This window comes from Helianthus annuus, chromosome 3 (genome assembly GCF_002127325.2).
Source record: "Helianthus annuus cultivar XRQ/B chromosome 3, HanXRQr2.0-SUNRISE, whole genome shotgun sequence".
Lineage (NCBI taxonomy): Eukaryota > Viridiplantae > Streptophyta > Magnoliopsida > Asterales > Asteraceae > Helianthus > Helianthus annuus.
In genome coordinates, this window is record NC_035435.2 from 147,828,299 (window position 1) to 147,850,057 (window position 21,759).

General features: G+C 40.8%; 3 protein-coding genes across 3 annotated transcripts; all 3 read right to left on the minus strand.

The window, feature by feature from the left end:
• Nucleotides 1–1,136: 1,136 nt before the first annotated feature.
• LOC110932199 lies at nt 1,137–1,730 on the minus strand. Its single transcript, XM_022175552.1, has 2 exons — nt 1,254–1,730; nt 1,137–1,154 (listed from the first exon to the last, which is right to left on the minus strand). Exons 1-2 carry the CDS (start codon nt 1,728–1,730, stop codon nt 1,137–1,139), a joined length of 495 nt encoding a protein of 164 aa, XP_022031244.1.
• Nucleotides 1,731–2,210: 480 nt separating this feature from the next.
• LOC118490523 lies at nt 2,211–3,011 on the minus strand. Its single transcript, XM_035988210.1, has one exon. It carries the CDS (start codon nt 3,009–3,011, stop codon nt 2,211–2,213), a length of 801 nt encoding a protein of 266 aa, XP_035844103.1.
• A 4,704-nt stretch (nt 3,012–7,715) lies between these two features.
• LOC110932198 lies at nt 7,716–9,719 on the minus strand. The gene has a single exon (XM_022175550.1). The coding sequence runs from the start codon at nt 9,717–9,719 to the stop codon at nt 7,716–7,718; it is 2,004 nt and encodes a 667-aa protein (XP_022031242.1).
• Nucleotides 9,720–21,759: the final 12,040 nt, after the last annotated feature.

Below are 21,759 nucleotides of genomic sequence, written 5' to 3' on the forward strand. Positions count from 1 at the left end.
GATCGGCTTGCCTGGTTTTGAGTGTTTCGCGACGATTTTTGATATTTCGACTTCGATGAACGATGATTTGAGAATGATAGAATTCCTAATCAAATTACTTTTAGTCTCAACTACTATATCTAACATACAAGCATCCTTACACCATGACTTGGATTCGATTTCGATTGGGTTTGATTCACCTTTGAGTCTTGATTGATTTGATTGATTCACCACACACTTTAACATAAAAGTAAACATGCACAAGTAACACATAAGGCACACGCACACGTATAAAAAGTACTAAAATCCCCACACTTGAGTTTGATGATTGATTTAATTAGCTTGATTATTGATTGACTAGCTTTATTGCATTGTTACTTCCTATCATTCACAGTCGGTCGTTGATTCACAGTTCGATTATCGGTCGATTAGTTTGATTATACAACACTTACTCCAAATAATATAAAAATCAAAATGAAACTAAAATGAAATTAATCTTTATTAATCTTTAATTCCAATAACAGTCAACTCTTGACTTTGACTTTGACTTTTGGGAAACACGGGGTGTTACATGCCCGTCCTGGACCTTCAACGGTAGACCAACATCGTTACCGTCCAGATCATCATAGTCAGGAAAATCATAATCAAACTTCCTTCATGGCAGCACCACAAAACCCCTCTTCTGTGCTAAACCCTAGCAGCCCGTACATCTCAGTTGTCGAAAGGGCAGCACCACAAAACCCCTCTTCTGTGCAAAACCCTGGTGCTTCACCCCTCGACCAACATCCATACCCCCGATATGTAGGTTTGGATGCATCTACCATAGGTTGTGCTACCACCAATACGACAGCGATCGTGACTCTAATGCATTATCAGATGATGCCGTCGTTAGTGATGATCCATGGGAACAATATCACAAGACTGACAGCGATTCTGATTCATCCTTTTGATTCCAGAGAATGACTTAGGGGTTCCTGTATTGGTAGATGTATTTTGTGTTCGTGAATTCTCCTAAATTAAAATAAACCGCGTAATGTTCTTTGATGTTTACATTATTGTGATGGCCAATGTCTTAATTGTTAAATTACACCAACTCATAATTCAAACAGAAATACCAAACACAAAACGTCCCTGGAATGATAGGCCTAGAAGTGACATCACAAGAATAGATAACACTAAAAACCACAAACGAACAACAAAAACATAATATATTAATGTCGGCCACAGGTCTTCCTGTTGTGGCCTGTTTCTCCACATCTGCTGCATCGACGGACCTGGGGTTCGTCGTGGTAGTTGACATCCATCTCATTTTGAATTCTTCTTGCACGAACCCTACCACGGTGTGTTGTAACCCTTGAAGGGTCCCCTTGAATTCTCCACTGCGGTTCTTCCCACTCTTCCTTAGGGCCTAGCGTGTAAAAATGCCCGTTGTACTGTTCCCGATAGGTAGTAGTGTGGAATTTTGAATTCGTAACCTCGTGTGGTTCCTCACCCCTCCATGAGCAAACAGCAATGGCGTGAGAACAAGGAAATCTGAGCATTTGCCATTTCCCACATGAGCACCACTTACGAATGTATTCAACGGTGTACTCATTACCACCATGATCGTTCGCTTCGTCCCTTGAAACAACTGAGTAGCGAGCATCTGTGACATCATACACGGACACTTCATGTTGCATTGCCACCGAATACAGTTTGTTAAACCTGGACCAAATGCGAGGGGGTAGAGGGGTGTTGCAGGTTTGGGCCATGTGCGAGTGCCTGGCATACTCGGATACGTCTTTGGTAAACGTCTAATGAATTAACGCTTTAATAGGAAGCAGTCTTGCTTCACGTAAGACGTTATTCATAGACTCGGATATGTTCGTCGTTAGGTTTCCCCAACGCCTGTTTCTATGATCATGAACAATAGTCCACTTAGTTTTATCTATGTTGTTCAGATAGTCCCAAGTTGCCTGATCTAGCATCCGCATTTCCCTCACAGCCCAACGATACTTCGATGGTTGACTTATGCTCCCAATCATCCAACACAGCTTTCTAAGGCTTTTACTCTTATACTTTCCACTGAAATTGCTTCTTACATGTCGAAGACAATAACGATGGTACGCCTTCGGTTCCTTCCAATCTTCGAGGTTCTCCATGGCATTAATTATTCCAGCATGACGGTCTGATAGAACACATATTTTACTAGTACAGTTTGTGGTGACGTGTTCCTTCAAATTTTGGAAAAACTAACACCAACTATGGACAGTCTCTTCGTCAACCAGAGCGTACGCCAATGGCATTATGTAGTTGTTGGCGTTTTTGGTTACCGCAACCAACAACTTGCCGCGGTATGGACCTTTCAAGTGTGTGCCATCCACGGAGATTACAGGCTGGCATAGACGGAATGCACTAATAGAGGGACCGAAGGCCCAAAAAACATATTTGAATGTTGGATGTCCTGGAGCCGAATGTGGGTGATGAAACCAGTTAACCACCGTACTAGGGTTTCGAGACTGAAGCCGTAACACGTACTTCAGGAGCTCCGCAAAGTTGCTATCCCAAGTTCCATATATCCTCTCAATTGCCTTTCTTCTACCCCGCCACGCCTTTGTATACATAACATCGACGGACATGGTTTGCTTTATGAACGTCCTTATGTGTTTTACCTTAAACGCGATGTCTGTACGAATTTGTGGAAGGATGTTTGCACCGATATCCTTAGATCTAAGGCACCTGTTGTTGTTGCGCACCACAGTTGAATAACAACTGTGGGCAGGTGCCCCAGTTGGTAATCTGCCACAAGTGTTGGAGTTCTTGCTTTGATGCGGTTGCACGCCATTCACAAACAGGAGCACCAGGAAAGGGTTTTTATAATTTTTGTTTCTCGTGTAGCATTTAACTTTGTATAAAGTTGGTTTGCTATCCACCACGAATATTTCCCTTCCTCGGCGAATGTTCCACTCTCGAACAGCAAGGTCCACATCCTGTTTGGACTTGAAAAACATCCCCAGGCGAATTTGTTTTGATTTTGGATTCCATATGTCCATTGGGTTATCTTCATAATCCGGACACATGTAATCCCTAAGCTCCTCATCCTCTTGGGGGTCGTCATGTGGACCTGCAACGACAGGCCTAGAATGCGTTGGCTGAGACAAGGTCAACGCAGTTTGATCGTTGACTGCGGCCTCATCGTCAGAAGAGGCTTCATCTTATGGGGGGGCCTCCTCACTTTCTGAAGTGTCTTCTGTGCTGTAAACTTCTGACTCATCAAAGCCGTCGTTTTTGTCGTCACCAACGACAAATTGAGAAGCGGGACCGACTAGGTTCTCAACAGACGGCATGAGGTGGTGTTCTTGAGTTGTTTGCCCATCTCCTTCACCATCATCATCGGATAACTGGTTGTCAACAACATTACGTTGTGTTATGCCATTGAGAAGGTTTGTAAAACTCATATGACGGAGGGGATTAACTGCCTCCCATTGAACGTAGATCTCGGCAATGAAGTTGCCTTCAAACACTCCGGCTAAGTAGTGCAACATTTCAACGCCATCTTCATTGAAAATTTTTGTTGTCTGAGATGTCCCTTGATATGTGTACCCTAATAACATCGAAACCACAACGGATTCTTTCTGTAGTCGAACATGATTACAGATTGAATCGACCAATTCATCATAAGACATTTTGTGTCGCATAAGGAATGTGGTTGTTAGCATGGATTGGTCAAATTGAACAACCCCGTTTACAAAAGAAAACACACCACCCCAGTAAAGTCTAACGAGGTATGGCCGAAAAGAATCCATTAACAGACAAAAGGAAATTTGGCGGAAAATTGTTAGGATGAAGTGAAAAAAAAAATTTGTTGTGCTTATTAAGGATGAGCTGAAAAAAGAAGGTTGTTTTTGGTACTTCAATCTTGATGTAGGTTGACACCCTAATCCCATGGGTATTTATACCGGTGAGGACCCAGACTTTAGCTGGGTATTTCACAAACATTTAAGTAATTCTAAAATTAATAGTATTATTTGAATTAACGAACGGGGTTTTATTGTTTATGTCCTTTCTTTAAAAGTTAGTTATATTCTAAAATATTACAGTATTATTTATATTAACGAAGGTGTTTCAATACTTAAAATTGGTGTTTCTATACTTATAGTTGGTGTTTCAATTAAGTCTAGTGTATGCAAAAAAAAAACATATTTCACTATTTCAAACTTTGTCGTTCACCTCTATTTTAAAAGAAAGGTGCAACCTCTGTAATTTAAGTTATAGATGCCATGTGATGGAAGTAATGAAAGCCAGACAAGAGGAAACCATGTGAACTTTGCATATGAAATGATGGAAGCCAGATAACCTCTATAATTCACCTCTGTTCAACTTTGCATATGAAATCAACGAGCCTCTTTAACTTTGCATATGAAATCAACGAGGCTTCATAACATAGTTCATCAAATCAGCGAGGCTTTTTAAGATTGCAAACAAAAAAAGCGAGGTTCTTCAAATTTGGGCTTCATTTGAGCGAGGTTCTTCAACATAGTTCATCAAATCAGCGAGGCTTTAGTAAATTGTTCTTCAAATCAGCGAGGATTCTAAAGTCGTTCTTCACTTCGGCGAGGTTGATATATGATCGGACATTCAATCAGCGAAGTTAATCTGATTGTCAGCAACTTGCAGCCTTCTGCAGAAAATGTAAGGAAGTTCACTGAAGACTTTGGCAAACTACCTAAAAACAGTCATAAATTTGTATAACACCTAAAGGCACTGTTTGGGGGTTGAAAGCCCCTATTTCTGCAAAAAACTCTGGGAAAGACCTTCAAAGACACATCCCTGAAACCCCAAAAAAAAAAACACGTTGTGTGAAAGATGCATGGGAGAAGTCCTAAACGCATGAGAAAGACCTTCAAAGATGCATCCCGTGCTTGAAAGACGCATCCCAGATGTCGGACGCTTCAGCTCCCGAAAGACCTTCAAAGGCGTATCCCATGCTTGAAAGGTCGCTCCAAAAGCACATAAGATGACTAGTTTTGGAAGATGGTGTGTTCAATAACTAGTTTTGTGATTTTCCTTTTTTTTTAAATTTGTTTTAACTTTGACTTTCAGGAGCTGCAAAGTTACGCCATTTGTATTGAGTTATGTATATTTATTAGTGTTAATGTTAATAAAACTAGAAATTATAGAAATTATAGATACAGTTCAGATTATGTAAGAAATTGTTGATTATTTAAGTTAGATCATTACCTATATATTACCTATATATTAAAATTACAAGTGAATGAATAATAATAAATTACCTATATATTAAAATTACAAGTGAATGAATAGTAACAAAACTAAGTGATAAGTAAATGGTATTGGGTATCGGCACTGATATCAAATTTATCAAACTGGGGGTATTTTTTGGTGCCGGTTCGACACTGGTATTCGTCGGTTTATACCCTCAAGTACCGTTGCCATACTAGTACTGACCTGTACCGAACCGTATCGTACCATACCACGTATATTCGGTACCAATAGTCACTTTTGGGGATTTCGGTAAAGGCATTTTCGGTATCGATTGGTACCGAGTTCATCAAATCCTGTAGCAACGTAGAAATGCAAGTAATTGCACCGTTTAGATTACTTTTCATACACACAGTAAGTAACTGTATTTCGTTTGAATGAGGTTTTATATACATGAAGAAACACGTAACTAATCTTAGGGATAATTAGTTTGGTTTATGTTTCTACCATAAGGGTTAATCTTCTTTGGTTTCTTGAGCTCCTTAGTGACTGATTATCCTGCAAAACAGAACACCATTAGCTCGTTAAGAGGGGAATATGGGGGTTTCCCTCTTAACCAGGCTCCGGCGTGAGAATAAGTAACTATCTCGAGGAGATTAAAGTGAGTAATGAGTGAGAGTGGAGGGAATAGAATGAATCAACCTGTGAATGAAGTGTTCTATTTATAGTCAGAGTGGTGTGAAGGATGTGGGCTTATGGGCCTTGGGCCGGAAGACGACAATAGAATGGATATGCCTATTGTCTCACTGGTGTCGACCGTTAGTGTCTTCTGGACGTTTCTCGGTGCTGGCGCACCATGAGTGGAGCCACGTGTCGCTGTTATTGGACTCTGTCATCAGCCAGTTAGTGGAGATCGTGGTGCAGGTGTCTTTGCCCCGTGATTGGTGCCACGTAGGCGTCCTTGAGTACTTTTTGTCTCCTGCTCGTCAGGTGATCGTGGTGCACGATTAAGCAGAGCCTGGAGAATGCGGATTGGCTCTTTTCTTCTGACACTTGTACCCTTTGTACTTTAAGACGTCTTTACGCCGCATCCCTGCGCGGCTCTTGCTGCACATGGAACTGGCCTGCGCAAGGTATGGGCGCTTGGAGGCTCGACTTCAGGATGCTAAGTTGTTGCTTTGTCTTGCTTAGCCCCGCGCGGCGTTGGCGAGTGTTGCTCTACCCGCGCGAGGTTGAGGTCGAAAACGTAATTGATTAAGGAGTATGGTCTTTCGCGCGACTCGGAGGAAGTTTTGCGCGGGTTTTTGGGACCATACCCCTTCAAGTCCCCCCAGTCCTGTGCTGCACCATGCAAGAAGTAAATGGTTGGAGCTCTGGACTAAGAAAAAAGAAGTTAAATGCTCTGATGGTGCTTGCTTGACCCTGGTTGATGGCGCGCGTGTAATTGCTTGGATTACTTTTGCGCGGCTACCAGGGTTGTTCTTTGGACACATTGCCTTTGGCTTTGAAACGCGTAAGGTTGTTTGACGAATTGTAATTGTTGCGCTTTTGTGCCGTTTGAACATGATTTTTACGTTTTGCTTCCCGTTTTTCGAGTTACAATTATTGCACTGTTGCTAGAAACTTTGGTTAAGTTAGCGAAGTGTGGCTCTTGTGTGAATGTAATTGTTTGGTCTCGCGCTACGTTCGCGGAGACCTTAGAGGTGTAACTCTATAGCTCGTAATTTACTGAAGTGTTTTCGTGCTAATCAAAAGTTTAACATGCATTTCTAACGTAGAAGTCATCATGCTAGGAGAAAACATAAGGCATATGCTTTCATTCATTTAAGAAATAGGCGCTTAGGCCGTCATACATTGCAGACTTGTAGAGCGTTTAGCCAACATAGAAATTAGAAAAGGCGCGGGGCCAAGGGTAGCTACATATAGCACTTGCGCAATTGTTGCGCATTCCATGTGCGTGGGATGATATGTCCATCCATAGTGCGCAACTTGTATGTCCCTTTGCCTAGCGCTTCGTGTACTAAGTATGGGCCTTCCCATTTGGGTGCTAGTTTCCTTGGTCGTTCGGCGTTTGAAGCTTCATTGTCTCTGAAGACATACTCTCCTGGAGTGAAGGTACAAATGCGGACTCTCGCATTATAATACCTTTCCAGCTGTGTTTTGTACTTTGCTTCTTTAATCTGCGCAATTTCGCGCCTCTCTTCTAGTAAATCGAGGTCGAGACGACGCTCTGCTTCGTTATCAATCGTGTTGACCGCCGTCAAGCGCGGCGAGGGGAGTCCATCTTCAGCTGGGATGACTGCCTTTGAGCCGTATACTAGGCTAAAAGGAGTTTCGCCAGTGCTTGTCTCTGGCATGGTTCGGTGAGCCCATAGGATGCTTGGTAGCTCATCGACCCATCCTCTTCTCTTGGTGCCCAGACGGGCTTTTATCCCGTCGACGATACTTTTGTTGACACTTTCTACCTGACCGTTGCCTTGAGGGTGCGCAACGGAGGAGAAAGTGTGCTCTATCTTCATTTCCTTCAGCCACTTTTAAGGATCCTCTGAAGCAAAATTGGTGCCATTGTCTGTGACAATTTTGAGTGGGAGACCAAATCTGCAAATGATGTGTTCCCAAATAAACTTGCGCACGATCATTGCAGTGGTTGACACGAGAGCTTTGGCCTCCACCCACTTAGTAAAATAATCGACGGCCACGATTATGAACTTTACAGCTCCAGGAGCATCGGGGAAAGGTCCCACCATATCGATTCCCCACTGCTGGAAGGGCCAAGCAGTGGATACAGGGATAAGATCATTCTTCGGGCGCAGGGTCTTCAGGGAGTGTCTCTGACATGAGTCACATTTGCGCAGCTCCCTTAGGGCATCGACATCCATCCCTGGCCAGTAATAACCAGCATTCATAATTTTTGCGACAACCATGCGCGGTCCTGCATGGATGCCACAGATCCCTTCGTGGATCTCTCTGATCAAATAATTTGCGTCTTGGGGGTCTACGCATCGCAACAGGGGCCCTAGGAAAGATTTTCGGTACAAAATACCATTGTTCATTTCATAGTGCAGGGCCTTGTTTTGAATCTTCCTCGCCTCCGCTTTGCTTTCCGGGAGTATCCCGTCTTGTAGATATTGAATTATAGGGGTCATCCAGGATGGCTGCCCTACTTCGATCACATTTACTTGGCGTAATAGGACTGATGGATTCTTGAGTACTTCAATCCTTACATCTTTGGCTAGATGTTGAAAGGAGGTTGAAGCGAGCTTGCTCAAAGCGTCTGTTGGTTTGTTTTCAGAGCGATTGATGTGAACCACCTTGTATGTCTTGAAGCGGTGAAGTAACTCTTTCGCTTGTTCTAAATATAGGGCCATGACCTCGCCCTTTGCATCGTAAACTCCATTGATTTGACTAGCAATCAGGAGTGAATCGACATGTGCTTGTAGATTTTGCGCTCCCATCTTTATGGCGAGGCGCAGGCCTGCCAGAAATGCCTCATATTCTGCCTCATTGTTGGTGTTCTTGAAGTCCAACTTGATGGCGTACGTAAATTCATGCTTCTCGGGGCTCACGAGTCGCAATCCTGCTCCTCCGCCGTCCTCGTTTGATGCCCCATCAGTGTACAACAACCAAATTCCGTCAGATGTATCTTTCGCGGGAGTCTCAACGATCTCGCAATCTTTGATTTTTTCCACTGGAACTTCAGTGACGAAGTCTGCAAGGACTTGCCCCTTGATCGCTGGGCGCGGCCTGTACAAGATGTTGTGGCCCCCCAACTCTATTGCCCATTTTGCTAATCGCCCAGACGTCTCTGGTTTTTGCAATATTGTGCCGATGTGAAAGTTGGTAAGTACTGTGATTACGTGCCCTGTAAAGTACCTGCACAGACTTCTAGAAGCGTGAAGCAGCGCCAGTACCAACTTCTCCATTATTGAATACCTTGTTTCTGGGTCGGTAAGCACCCTACTGACATAATAAATTGGGGTTTGCACCCCGTTTCTTTCTACCATGAGTACCGACCCTACTGCCTTTTCCGAAGAAGACAAGTATAGTATGAGTGGTTCCTTTTCGTACGGCGCGGTCAGTGTAGGGAGTTTGATCAAGCATTCTTTCATCTGCTGGAACGCCGCTTCTGCCTCAGGCGTCCACTTGAACTCTTGTTTCTTTACGTAATTGCGCAAGGTGCTGATAAAAGGGTATGACTTTGCGGCGTGATTCAATAGGAATCGGTTGAGCGCGGCCAAGCGGCCGGCTAATCGCTGCATCTCCTTGATTGTTTTTGGCGATGGCATTCGCTCTATTGCTTGAACTTTCTCTGGGTTTACTTTGAAGCCGCCATTTGTGACTATGAAGCCTAAAAACTTCCCTTCTTCCATACCAAAGGAACATTTGGCAGGATTCAGTTTCATGTTCACATTTCTCAACGAGTTGAACGTTTTCTCAATATCCTTCAGCATTTGGTCCTCTTCTGGACTCTTGATCACCAGATCATCGATGTAAACCTCGATGTGTTTCCCGATATCAACAGCGAAGATTTTATCCATCAGGCGCTAGTATGTAGCGCCAACGTTTTTTAGGCCGAACGACATCTTTGTGTAACAGAAGATGCCGAGGTCGGTTCAAAAAGCTGTTTTGTCTTCGTTTTCGAGCTTCATTTAGATTTGGTGGTACCCTTTGTAGCAATCTAGAAAGCACTTCCATCTGTATGGTGCGAGAGAGTCTATCTTTTTGTCGATCTCAGGCAGAGAGTAGCAGTCCTTGGGACATGCCTTGTTGAGATCGGTATAATCGACGCACATTCTCCATCCACCATTAGACTTATCTACCATTACTGGGTTTGCCACCCAACTTTGATAGCGCACCTCTCGAAGAATTCCTGCTTTTAAGAGCTCACAAACTTGCTCGTTCATTGTTTTTGTCTTATCCGCTCCTAGACTGCGCCTTCTTTGTACCTTCGGTTCAACAGATGGATAAGCGTTTAAACAGTGTTCTGTAACATCGCGCGGGACACCGGTCATGTCTACCGGAGTCCAGGCGAAAATATCCATGTTTCTGAACAAGAGCTGCTTTAGGTGCGTTCTGATGTTTGGCGAGACGGCATGGCCTATCGTCACCGTTTGTTCAGGGTATTTGCGGTTTAGAACCCACTTTTCTGGCTCTGTTGTAGAAACCTTCGGCGCCTTGGTTGGACGCATATCGTCTGTTGACATTACTTCCTTCCTTGCATAGATAATTGCCATCCCAGTTTCGGTTGGAAAACCAATTGCTGAGTGGGGGTGGAAGTTACCATGTTGAGCTCTCCTTGGGTTTCTCTCCCAATCAAAACATCGCGCCTTGATTTCACAGGCATTACCATGAAGTTTACCACCGTTGTTCTTGAATGTTTCCCATCAGAAAGCGTGAGAGGAAAGCTGATCTGGCCTAGTGGGAAGATCATTTCGTTGCAGAATCCTGACAAAGGATAATCAATTGGCTCGAGTCTTGCTTTATCCTCATCATCAAACTGATTGAAACATTGCTCATAAATGATGTCCGCTGTACTCCCTGGGTCAATGAATGCGTACTCTGTTTCGTAACGGCCGATGATGCCGGTGATGACGACAGGGCGCGTTGCGCGCGGCCCCCCGCGCACTACCGGGAAGATGACCTGTTGCTCTTGCCATGCTGGGTCGAGAGGACGCTTGCCTTTATCTCGCGCGCTATATCTTGGTCCATTAACCATGTGTATTTCCAAGGAAGGCTCTGCCGTTAGAATTGCTTGATGTGCGCTCAAAGATTGATACGCTGCATTGATGGTGGTAATCTGCTTGGCGTACCACGAGGCTGGAGTGTCACCCTCGGGTAGCCCTAGTAGCGCTGAAATGTTCTGGGGTGGGGCCGGATTTGAAGGTCCGGCGTGTGACACCCCAGGAAAACCAGTAAACCACACAACACAACTAGCTTCCTCAGTAACCACGTGCTAAGTTTCGGGACGAAATTTCTTTCAAGTTGGGGTTAATGTGACAACTCGAGTTTCCAAGATTCCATTTTCGCATTTATTGCACGTTAACTGTTTAGTTGGTTACTTACACGACTTGTTTGCTTTGTAACTGTATACGTTGTGATATGTTATAACGTATTGTGATTGTTGTATCTAAATGTTGGTGATATAACATGTGACATGATCTGGCCCACACTAACCAAAGCATATAGGCCGTTTGACTTATCTTCTCTTCGGCCCACATGTAGCAACATGCATCAGTAGCAACATACGAGTGTAGATGATTATTTTATTTGTGTGTGTTATTTAACAATTATGTGACCGGCCCACTTGTGCACTCCAATATTATCCTACGTAACCCTTGTTACATCTAATATTATCATCACATCAAACCCTATTCTTCTACTAACTGGCGACGGCAAGGATACACCCCCTTCATAATAGCATCTCGATTGGTCAGGCTTTGGGTGGTGAGTCATGTTTATTTGATTCTCAAGTATTTGATTGTGTTATGTGTAATTTATGCTCAATAGAATTGCATGCCTAGACGAACAATTTGCGTAACAATTGTGTTTGTCATGATTATTTGTGATTTTGTACATGTTAACTAAATCAGTGTATCACAAGTACCAATTACTTTGAGTTGTCGTTTGATCCATCTGGCCGAAGATATGTTTGTGATTCGGGTCATACATTAGCCTGTTTATAAGTTGCAATGTATTAACTTAGGTGTATGTTTTGATGTGATGAAACTAATAAACGTGATGTGGTATTATTGTCATAAGATGGAAATCGATGATGAAATTGCTGGTATATGATTAGGGTTCTGCGTTCTGTAACTGATGAGGATGATCATGTACCTGGGGAACCTTCAGTGAGGAAGGTTAAGGTTCCTCATGAGGAAGGTTAAGGTTCCTCATGAGGAAGGTTAAGGTTCCCCTTAGGGGAAGGTTAAGGTTCTTCAGCGAGGAAGGTTAAGGTTCCTCGTGAACCTGTAAGTACTTAAAGTTCCTCGCAAAGTTTATAAGTAACATTAGTTAGTATGTTAACTCCGTTAGTGTGATAACTCAGTTAGTATGTTAACTCCGTTAGTTTGATAACTCAGTTAGTATGTTAACTCCGTTAGTGTGATAACTCAGTTAATATGCTAACTCCGTTGGAGTGATAACTCTATTAAGTATGTTAACTCTATTATGCATATTAAGAATGTAAACCCAGTTAGTTTATTAACTGTGTTAAGCTTATTTACTCTATTAATTTTATTAACTCTGTTAAATTATGTATGCCACTCTGTTAAGTATATAACTCTATTAGTTTGTTAACTCTGTTAGTTAACTAACACTGTTAGCTTATTATTCCTGATATATATGTTAATCCTGTTAAGTTTGTTAACCTTGTCAAGTATGTTAAAGAATAACCATGTTAGTATAAACTGTGAAGGACATTTATGTGGAACATGAATTGCATGGAAATGATTAACTGCTTACCTGATGCATGATGTTAACCGCCAAACACACTTTGTGACATAGATTGCATGTGAATCGTTACGAACTTAAACTGATTATGTATACCTGCATCTCGTAGGACTTGACTGATTACTTGTGAGCACATAGTTTAGCATACCGAGCAAACCAAGGTGAGTTCACACTCTTACCAAGGCATGGGATTCCCAGGGTTGGGAATGGGATGGATTGATTACTCGTACTTTCATTGTTACCGGAACATGTACCACTGTCCTCGTTAGGGAAAGGACACCTATAGGTACAACTAGACTAGTAACCCATGGGAAGCCCCCACTAATCTTCGCAAACATGCCTGGGAAGCCGCGATACGAACTCTAATCTTTGCAAACATGTCTGTAAGACCGCGATACGAATACTAATCTTCGCAAATATGCCTGGGAGACCGCGATACAAATACAACTAGTCTAGGATACATGGGAAACCCCCACTAATCTTCGCAAACATGTCTGGGAGACCGCGATACAAATTAATACGATACATGGTTTACAAAACGAACTTATGGTTTACGAAATGAATACTATAACTAAACAACCAACTGTGAACTCGCTCAACTTTGTTGTTGACTCTCTGTTACATGCCTTGCAGGTCGATAGGTACTTATGGAGCTTGCACAGGGAGGTGCAGTCGTTGTGGGACATGGATCGTGGATGCCATGTTAAACATTTATGACATTTCAAACTTATACTTATGTTGGGTTTTCATATTTATGCTTCCGCTAAACACTTAATTACGTTTGTGATTTGAAACACCTTTCATATTGTGTGGTTGAATTTTATTTATTACTTGTTATGTTCAATATGATTGGTGGCTTGATCCTGGTCAGTCACGCCTCCAGGCGGTGATACTCCGCCTGTGGATTTTGGGGGTGTGACACGGCGTCGTTGTTTCCAGGGGTTGTTGACTGAATGATGCGAATGATGCTCGCGCGAGGTCCCCCAGTGTTGGTGACTTCGATTTCACCAATCTCTTCGATTTGTTGGGCTTGGACATTCTGATTGTCCTCCCCCACTGTCACATGTGCATTTGCTCCGAATCCAAAATCAGGAACGATTCCTTGACCAGCCATGGTCGGACGAAAGACAACGAAAAGCTCAAAGAAAAGAAGATGAAAGTGGTTTGTAGAAAAAACCGGTGGGCGCCAATGAAGAAACACGTAACTAATCTTAGGGATAATTAGTTTGGTTTATGTTTCTACCATAAGGGTAAATCTTCGTTGGTTTCTTGAGCTCCTTAGTGACTGGTTATCATGCAAAACAGAACACCGTTAGCTCGTTAAGAGGGGAATATGGGGGTTTCCCTCTTAACCAGGCTCTGGCGTGAGAATAAGTAACTATCTCGAGGAGATTAAAGTGAGTAATGAGTGAGAGTAGAGGGAATAGAATGAATCAACCTGTGAATGAAGTGTTCTATTTATAGCCGGAGTGGTGTGAAGGATGTGGGCTTATGGGCCTTGGGCCGGAAGACGACAATAGAATGGATATGCCTATTGTCTCACTGGTGTCGACCGTTAGTGTCTTCTGGACGTTTCTCGGTGCTGGCGCACCATGAGTGGAGCCACGTGTCGCTGTTGTCAGACTCTGTCATCAGCCAGTTAGTGGAGATTGTGGTGCAGGTGTCTTTGCCCCATGATTGGTGCCACGTAGGCGTCCTTGAGTACTTTTCGTCTCCTGCTCGTCAGGTGATCGTGGTGCACGATTAAGCAGAGCCTGGAGAATGCGGATTGGCTCTTTTCTTCTGACACTTGTACCCTTTGTACTTTAAGACGTCTTTACGCCGCATCCCTGCGCGGCTCTTGCTGCACATGGAACTGGCCTGCGCAAGGTATGGGCGCTTGGAGGCTTGACTTCAGGATGCTAAGTTGTTGCTTTGTCTTGCTTAGCCCCGCGCGGCGTTGGCGAGTGTTGCTCTACCCGCGCGAGGTTGAGGTCGAAAATGTAATTGATTAAGGAGTATGGTCCTTCGCGCGACTCGGAGGAAGTTTTGCGCGGGTTTTTGGGACCATACCCCTTTAATACACAACAACTTATTTTGCTTTCTTTTTTGTCTTTATCTGTAATAAATGAATTGTATCATGTAAAATTAACTTAGATATTTATATTATTGATGAGCAAATCGTATCAAATCCTGTAATCAAACCGGTATCGTATCGGTACCAAATTTACTATACCTAATCATTTTCGGTACCAATTTGGAACCCACCTTTTGGCGTTTTTAGAATCGTTACTTTCGGTTCGACACCGATCTAGCACCATACCTGTATTTATTTATTTTTACCTTCAAGTACCATACCGTATTGTACGGAGCATTTTCGGCGCCGTTGCCTAATTTCGATGATTTTCCGGATCGGTACTTTCAGTGTCGTTACCGGTACCGAGCTCATCCATATTTTAACGTGTTAGCACCGTAATAACTAAACTGAAAACAATCAATTTTTCAACGTGTAGGACATGTAGGACATTTTATTATATATTAGGTTATTTAAAATCGTTTTTAGGACGGAGTGACAATCCTTACCACGTCATTTTTATTTATGTTTTGATATTCGTTATCTGCTTGCCATTGCTGACACGCGTTTTGCAGTCATTAGATCCCCACCGCAACGCGCGAATGAAAAATCAACTAGTTCAAATAATATGCTTTTTTAGAAAACAAGTATTTACAAAAAGTTATTTAATGCTGCTTTTGGAGTTGTTAAGTTTGCTATAAATCTTATGGTTTTAAAAAGTATTTGTTTGAAATTCGAGGGATAACATTTTAACCTTGATTTTTAGCCAAAGTTATCGTTTTATAATGGGCTGTTTGTTTACTTCTTAATGAGCCTCTTAATGGTTCAGACCTTTTACTGATTCAGCACTTAATGATTCAGACAGTTTGTTTTACGAGTATATGTCTGAATGGTTAAGACATCTAATTTAAATTGATCAGACATTTCCCTCTGAACGGTTAATCATTATACAGACTCTTAATGGTTCAGACCTCTTCTCTTACTGGTTCAACACTTAATGGTTCAGACCTCTTACTAGTTCAGCACTTAACCATTCAGATGTTGCCAAACAGCCCCTAAATCATTAATTACACAATGTTTTTAACCTAAGTTTTTAATCACGCGTTAAAATAATCTTTTTATCTATTATAATAATGCCTTAAATCTTAACAGAAATTCTTCGTCTCTTTCTCTTCAAACACCTCACCCTTTAGGTGGGTTAACGTCACTCCGCCACCTCATCCTCCATAGCGCCCCGGGAGCGCTGTCGGCCACACCGCGGCGGTGAAAGGGGGACGCCATCATAAGCTCGCCAGCACGTTAACGATGGGGAATTGCTTTGATCGATGAAGGTTTTGGTCAAAGTTACCATTGCAACGGTAACATTCAAATAAAAAATAATAATTTTAAACTTTATAAATTTCACCAATACCCCAACTTTTTTCCATAATTTTCATCCCTTCTTCCTCACGCTTTATACAAAATCTCTACACTTTCTTTTAAATAATCACACAATGTTTCCCAACAACCAAAAACGCGTGGGATCCGAGTCATTCGTTTTGGCAAAGTGCGCCAAACAATCCCAAAACACTTTCTTTTAAGACTTTGTAATGTTTTATTTTATTTTAATGAAATTATGTTTTTTTTTTTTAATTTTTTAGTTGTTAAAATTGGCATTTAATTTAAAAAAATAAAATATATAAATAAAAAATAATTAGGTAATGATGATGGAGACTTTATACCACACACTGCAAGTTAAAGGAATGAGTCTTAAAGCTCCATGTGTGACGTGGACATGACGTGACGCTGAGGTGGCGTGATAAAGCCTCTAGAGGCTTTATACCACACCCTCCAGCCTTATTGTAAGTCACCTTTCGTCCTGAGAGAGAAATAGCGTAACTACATCAATTGTTACCGCTCCAACACAACCATGGAGGGATAATAGAATCATTGACAAACACCCTTATAAATTCTGTATGTGATTAAATTATGTTCTTTAATTTAGGGTCACATGTGATGTGTGTTTATGTTTAAGCTTTTTGCAAAGTTGTGTGTGTGCGCATTTAATTCAGCATTGGAACTCAATTTTGGAGTTGATTTTGTATGAAACCCATATTTATACAGGCGTATTTGATTTACGCTTGAAACCTAATTCTCTATGTGTGTGTGCACCAATTTTTTTTTTTTTTTTTTTATGAAAGGTGTGAATTATTCACGAATGTCGGGAGGTCTAGCATACGTTGTCTTAACCGGGTCCGCGCTATAGAGCCCCCTCGCACAATAGATCCCCAATTTAAACCCCTCAATAAGAAACCCCTATCACCCAAACTCGAACTTGAGACCTAGAGGGAAAACTCACCCGGACCCACCATGGGTGGAACTTAAATACCCGTGACCACCACTAGAGCACGTGATGGTTGTGTGCACCAATTGACAATGTGTATGTGCATTTCACGTATTCATGTTAAACCCCATATTTGTAGCTTGTGGGGGTTGTTTGTTATACTAATTTACGTATTTATTGATTCAAGAATGATAGCTTTTTGATGAGCTTAGGTTATGGCTTGAAGCTTAAAATCTTGATTGAAATAAAGGATTTTTGACTAAAGAGATAGGTGTTCGGATTTTGTTGGATATTTGATTGGTTGAAGTTGCAAGTGATAATGATGTTGGCGTTTTACTAGGCAAATAAGTTTGGGTGAGTACGAGTCGCTTTGTTTATTGCCTTAAATCAAACAATAATCAAACACTTCGGTTATAAAAAGCAATAGCTGATTCATCTTAGAAAAATTGATTGCCAATCTTCAAATGGTGGTTCAATATTCTTTAGTCAACGTTCGATTGTAGGTTTTACCTTGTTGAGAAAATTTGTTGTTTTTCTCTTGAGCGGTGATTCTAATTCTCAGTATATATTTAGATTCTTTTAACATAACATACCTTATTAAATTGTATGTTAGTAGTGTTTGAATCATCTTGTGTGTGATATATTTCTCCGAATGTGTCATTAAATGTACTTAAAAGGTAAAAACAAGATTTTGTTGATACAAGATCAAGTGTGATATGAAGCGAGTCTAAAATTCTTTAAAACTTTAAAGCAATAAAAAAACATGATGAACTCGTATGGGACACATATTCAATTATGAATATTACCTTAAACACCTTTACTTCACTTCAAATTTTAGATCGATTCAGCTAATAAAATAAATTAACCACACCATGGTTATAACCATTTTCCTCATGTCGGTGTAATCGATTTTTTTCTACTATAAGCTACAATGATACTACTATCTACAAAAGAAAAAGAAGCATAAAGTGGTAGTTGGTAAAACCATTTCAGAAAATAGCTTGCGGGTTAAATCCTTGAATCAATGAGGAAGTCACCATGCCAATAAAGTGATATCTTGAGTATTGTTGGTAACATCTTCATATTAGACTTAGTGTGTGGATTAAAGGTGGTAAAATGGGTAGGTACCAACACACATATTAACAACTGATAGATCCGTAAATAAATTAGATGTATATTACCAATTAAGTGATGGTTTATTGGTAAAGATAAAGTCCTTACAGTTTGAGAGGGAGAGGTCTTGGGTTTAAGTCATACAGACAACAAAAAATAAAAAAAATTTTACTGTAAAAAATTAGATGTATATAAACGAGGACTTGCTATATTTATTTGTTTAACTACAGCTAAACAAAATAACCATTGTTTTAGCTTTAACCAAACAAACAATGTAAACATTATTATTTTATTTAAACTTAAACTAATAGATTTTGGCAATAGTATTTATTATTTTTTATAACTTCAAAACAAACATATAATAATTCACTCCTTTTATTTCGAAATAAATAGGAAGGCTAGGAAGTGATCTTGACCATCCATTAAGTTAATCAAAGGCTAAGATTAAATCAGGGAAATTGAAAGGAAGAAAAGAGGCGCGTGAGTTTGTTCAAGGACATTCTAGTCAATCCAAGCCAATAGTTTCTCTCTCCTCCAATTCCCCCCCATTTTTTAAACGTTAATAACTCTTTCATACGACATTATTTTTTTATAAAAATTGCACCAAAAAAAACGAGCGTTTTTTAATCTTTAAAACGAGTATACTATTGCTATATTTAAAAAAAAAATAAAACTCAGTTGCGTAAAACGCAATAGAAAAACCACCAGTTACGTAAAACGCAATGAAAAAAAAACCTAAAAAATGTCATTTTTCTAAAACGCAATGCACCAAAAACACAAAGAAATGACTTATTTGTAAAACGCAATGGTCAGAAAACACAAAGAAATGTCTTATTTGTAAAACGCAATGGCCAGAAAACACATAAAAAAGTGTTTTACCTAAAACGCAATGCACAAAAAACACATAAAAATGTGTTTTACCTAAAACGCAATGGCCAGAAAACACAAAGAAATGTTTTATTTGTAAAACGCAATGGCCAGAAAACACTTAAAAATGTCTGTTTTCTAAAACGCAATGACCTAAAAAAACAAAAGAAAGTGTTATCTGTAAAACGCAATGGACTGAAAACACCTAAAATTGTGTTTTACCTAAAACGCAATGACTAAAAACACTTCAAAAATGTGTTTTACCTAAAACGCAATGACTAAAGATACTTAAAAATGTGTTTTTTCTAAAACGAAATAGCCAGAAAACACATAAAACTCTCTTATTTCTAAAACGCAATGGACACATAAAACTGTTTGTGAACTGTCTGTGAACTGTCTAAATTGTCTACGAATTATTGTCTTCGAAATGAGCCAATTTCTGGAAAATTAATTTTTCTAATGCGTTTTTAGTACAGCAATTTAATCGAAATAAAATTTCTGCCCCTTGGACCCCGCCAGGGGCTGCCGCCCCTGGGACCCCGCCAAGATCATAAAACGCAATGACTAAATAAAAACCCAGATCGTGAAAATGAAATTAAAGAATTTCTTACATGGATCGAAGTGGTTTCTTCATCAATTGACGAAATTTGAATGATAGAAACACTTATCAGCGATTGAATCGAACAAATCGAGTGATTATCTTCAAAATCACCAGAAAAAACAAGATTTTGAATGAAATTAAACTGGGTTTTCTTCGAAAAAAGCTGAAGAACACGTTGATCGGGTTTTGAATCATTGATTGGTGATGAAAATCGCACTATACTGTAGTGATTATTGAGATAAAAGTGAAGAAATGGTTGAAGATGGTGGGTTTTGAAAATGGTGGGTTTTGAAGTTACTGGGTTTTGAAAAAGGAAGAAGAAGGAGTTGGATTGACTAAAATACCCTTTTTCTTTATTTTAAATATTGTCACATGTCATAATTCTATGGCTTCCTATCCTCTCTAGCCAAAATTAACTTCCTATTTGATTTTTTCCCTATATAATAAATCGGGATAAATACAAAATTAGATATAGTTGACTTTTTTCTTCTTTATATACATTGTTTTTAAACTTTTAAGGTAGTGTTAATTGGAATTGTAATTTGTATAGAAATCAGAATGGGAAGAAATTGGACTTGAAATTTAAACACTTAAATATGAATTGGAATTTGTAAGAATTGAAATCTCAATTTCATTCTTAATGTTTTGGTTGGCAAATGAATGGGAATCTACCAATCTCGGCTCGCCAATCAGGTATTTGGGCAGCGACACCCAGTCGGGATGAGACTTTTTGGGTCGGTAACGAGCCGGCCCGGGTCGTGATGTTTTGGTCGTTAATGGGCCGGTTCAAGTCGAGACATTTCAGGTTGTTAACGTGCCGAGCCAAATCAGGACGTTTCGGGTCGTTAACGGGTTGGTTTAAGACGTTTCGGGTCATTAACGGACCGGTCGAGACGTTTCAGGGCATTACTGGGTCGAGTCAGTTCGAGATGTTTCGTGTCATTAACAGGCAGTTTCAGGTCTAGCGGGCTGAGTCGGTTCTAGACGTTTCTGGTCGACAAAGTTCTGGGTCAGGTCGAGACGTGTCGGGTCGGGTCGACTTTAGGCCGGGTCGCGTTTAGATATTGATGGCCGACGCGGGCTGATCGGGTCGAATTATTGTGGGTCGGGGCATTGTGGGTCGCCAATGAACTCGTCCGATCGAGATGTTTTCAACATCGGTGACCGGTTGAAGATTCCAATGACTTTCATTGATTTCCTCCAAATTTTGGAAAGATTTTGAGTTCCTTTGGTTAAAAGAATTTGAAGGAATTCATTTCCAATTTCAAATCTAATTCCTTTGCTGAACACAATCAAGAATGGAATGGAGATTGCAATTTCTTCTTTTGATGATCATAAGGAATGGAATCTAGATTTCAGTTCCATCAAAATTTCATTTCATTATGTGAAACACGAACACTACCTGAAAGTTTAAAATTCGACACATCACCTTTGCCAGCTTAGATGACTAAGATTTAGGTGGTGTTTGTTTTTCTAAAAAAGATCTGCGCCGGCTCTTATGTCTGCGCCGCGCAGACATTGTCATCTGCGGATTGTTTGTTTTTCCGAAGATGTTTTATTAAAAAAAAACGTCTACGCGAGCTCTTCTTGGTGCAGACTTGGCCCAACAACTTCCAAGATCTTCTAAGGTCACCACCACCATCTACTACCCACCACCACCTACCATCACCACCACCATCACCGTCCACCACCCACCACCATCGTCTACCACCGCCACCGTCCGTACACCACTAACAGTTTATTTTAGAAGTCTACATATACGTTAAAAAACAAACAGTATGTGGTCTGCAAACTGCAGACATTTACCTCTTAAAAAACAAATAGCACCTTAGTCTACACGTTTTAGTAAAAGGCGCAGACTATGCCAATAATTTTAGCGAAAAACACCGGCTAATCCAACCCGCACCTTTTGAATTCAATGTTTATTTTCGATTTTTTTTGTTCAAGTATGATTAATAGATCACCCCTCTTAGAAAAGCTTACATTTCTCTTAGGAGATGCAGGTTCAACTTCTACTTGGTGCAGAGTGAGACACTGGTGGACAATGATATGAGAGACCCAGGGAAATTTGGGTTCGATTTCTTGAGCCAAACGGGTTTTACTGGTACTTTCACTGTCGTGCCTATGAGCGGGTAAGTTACCAGGTTTTCCCTAGAATTGATGGAGGACTCG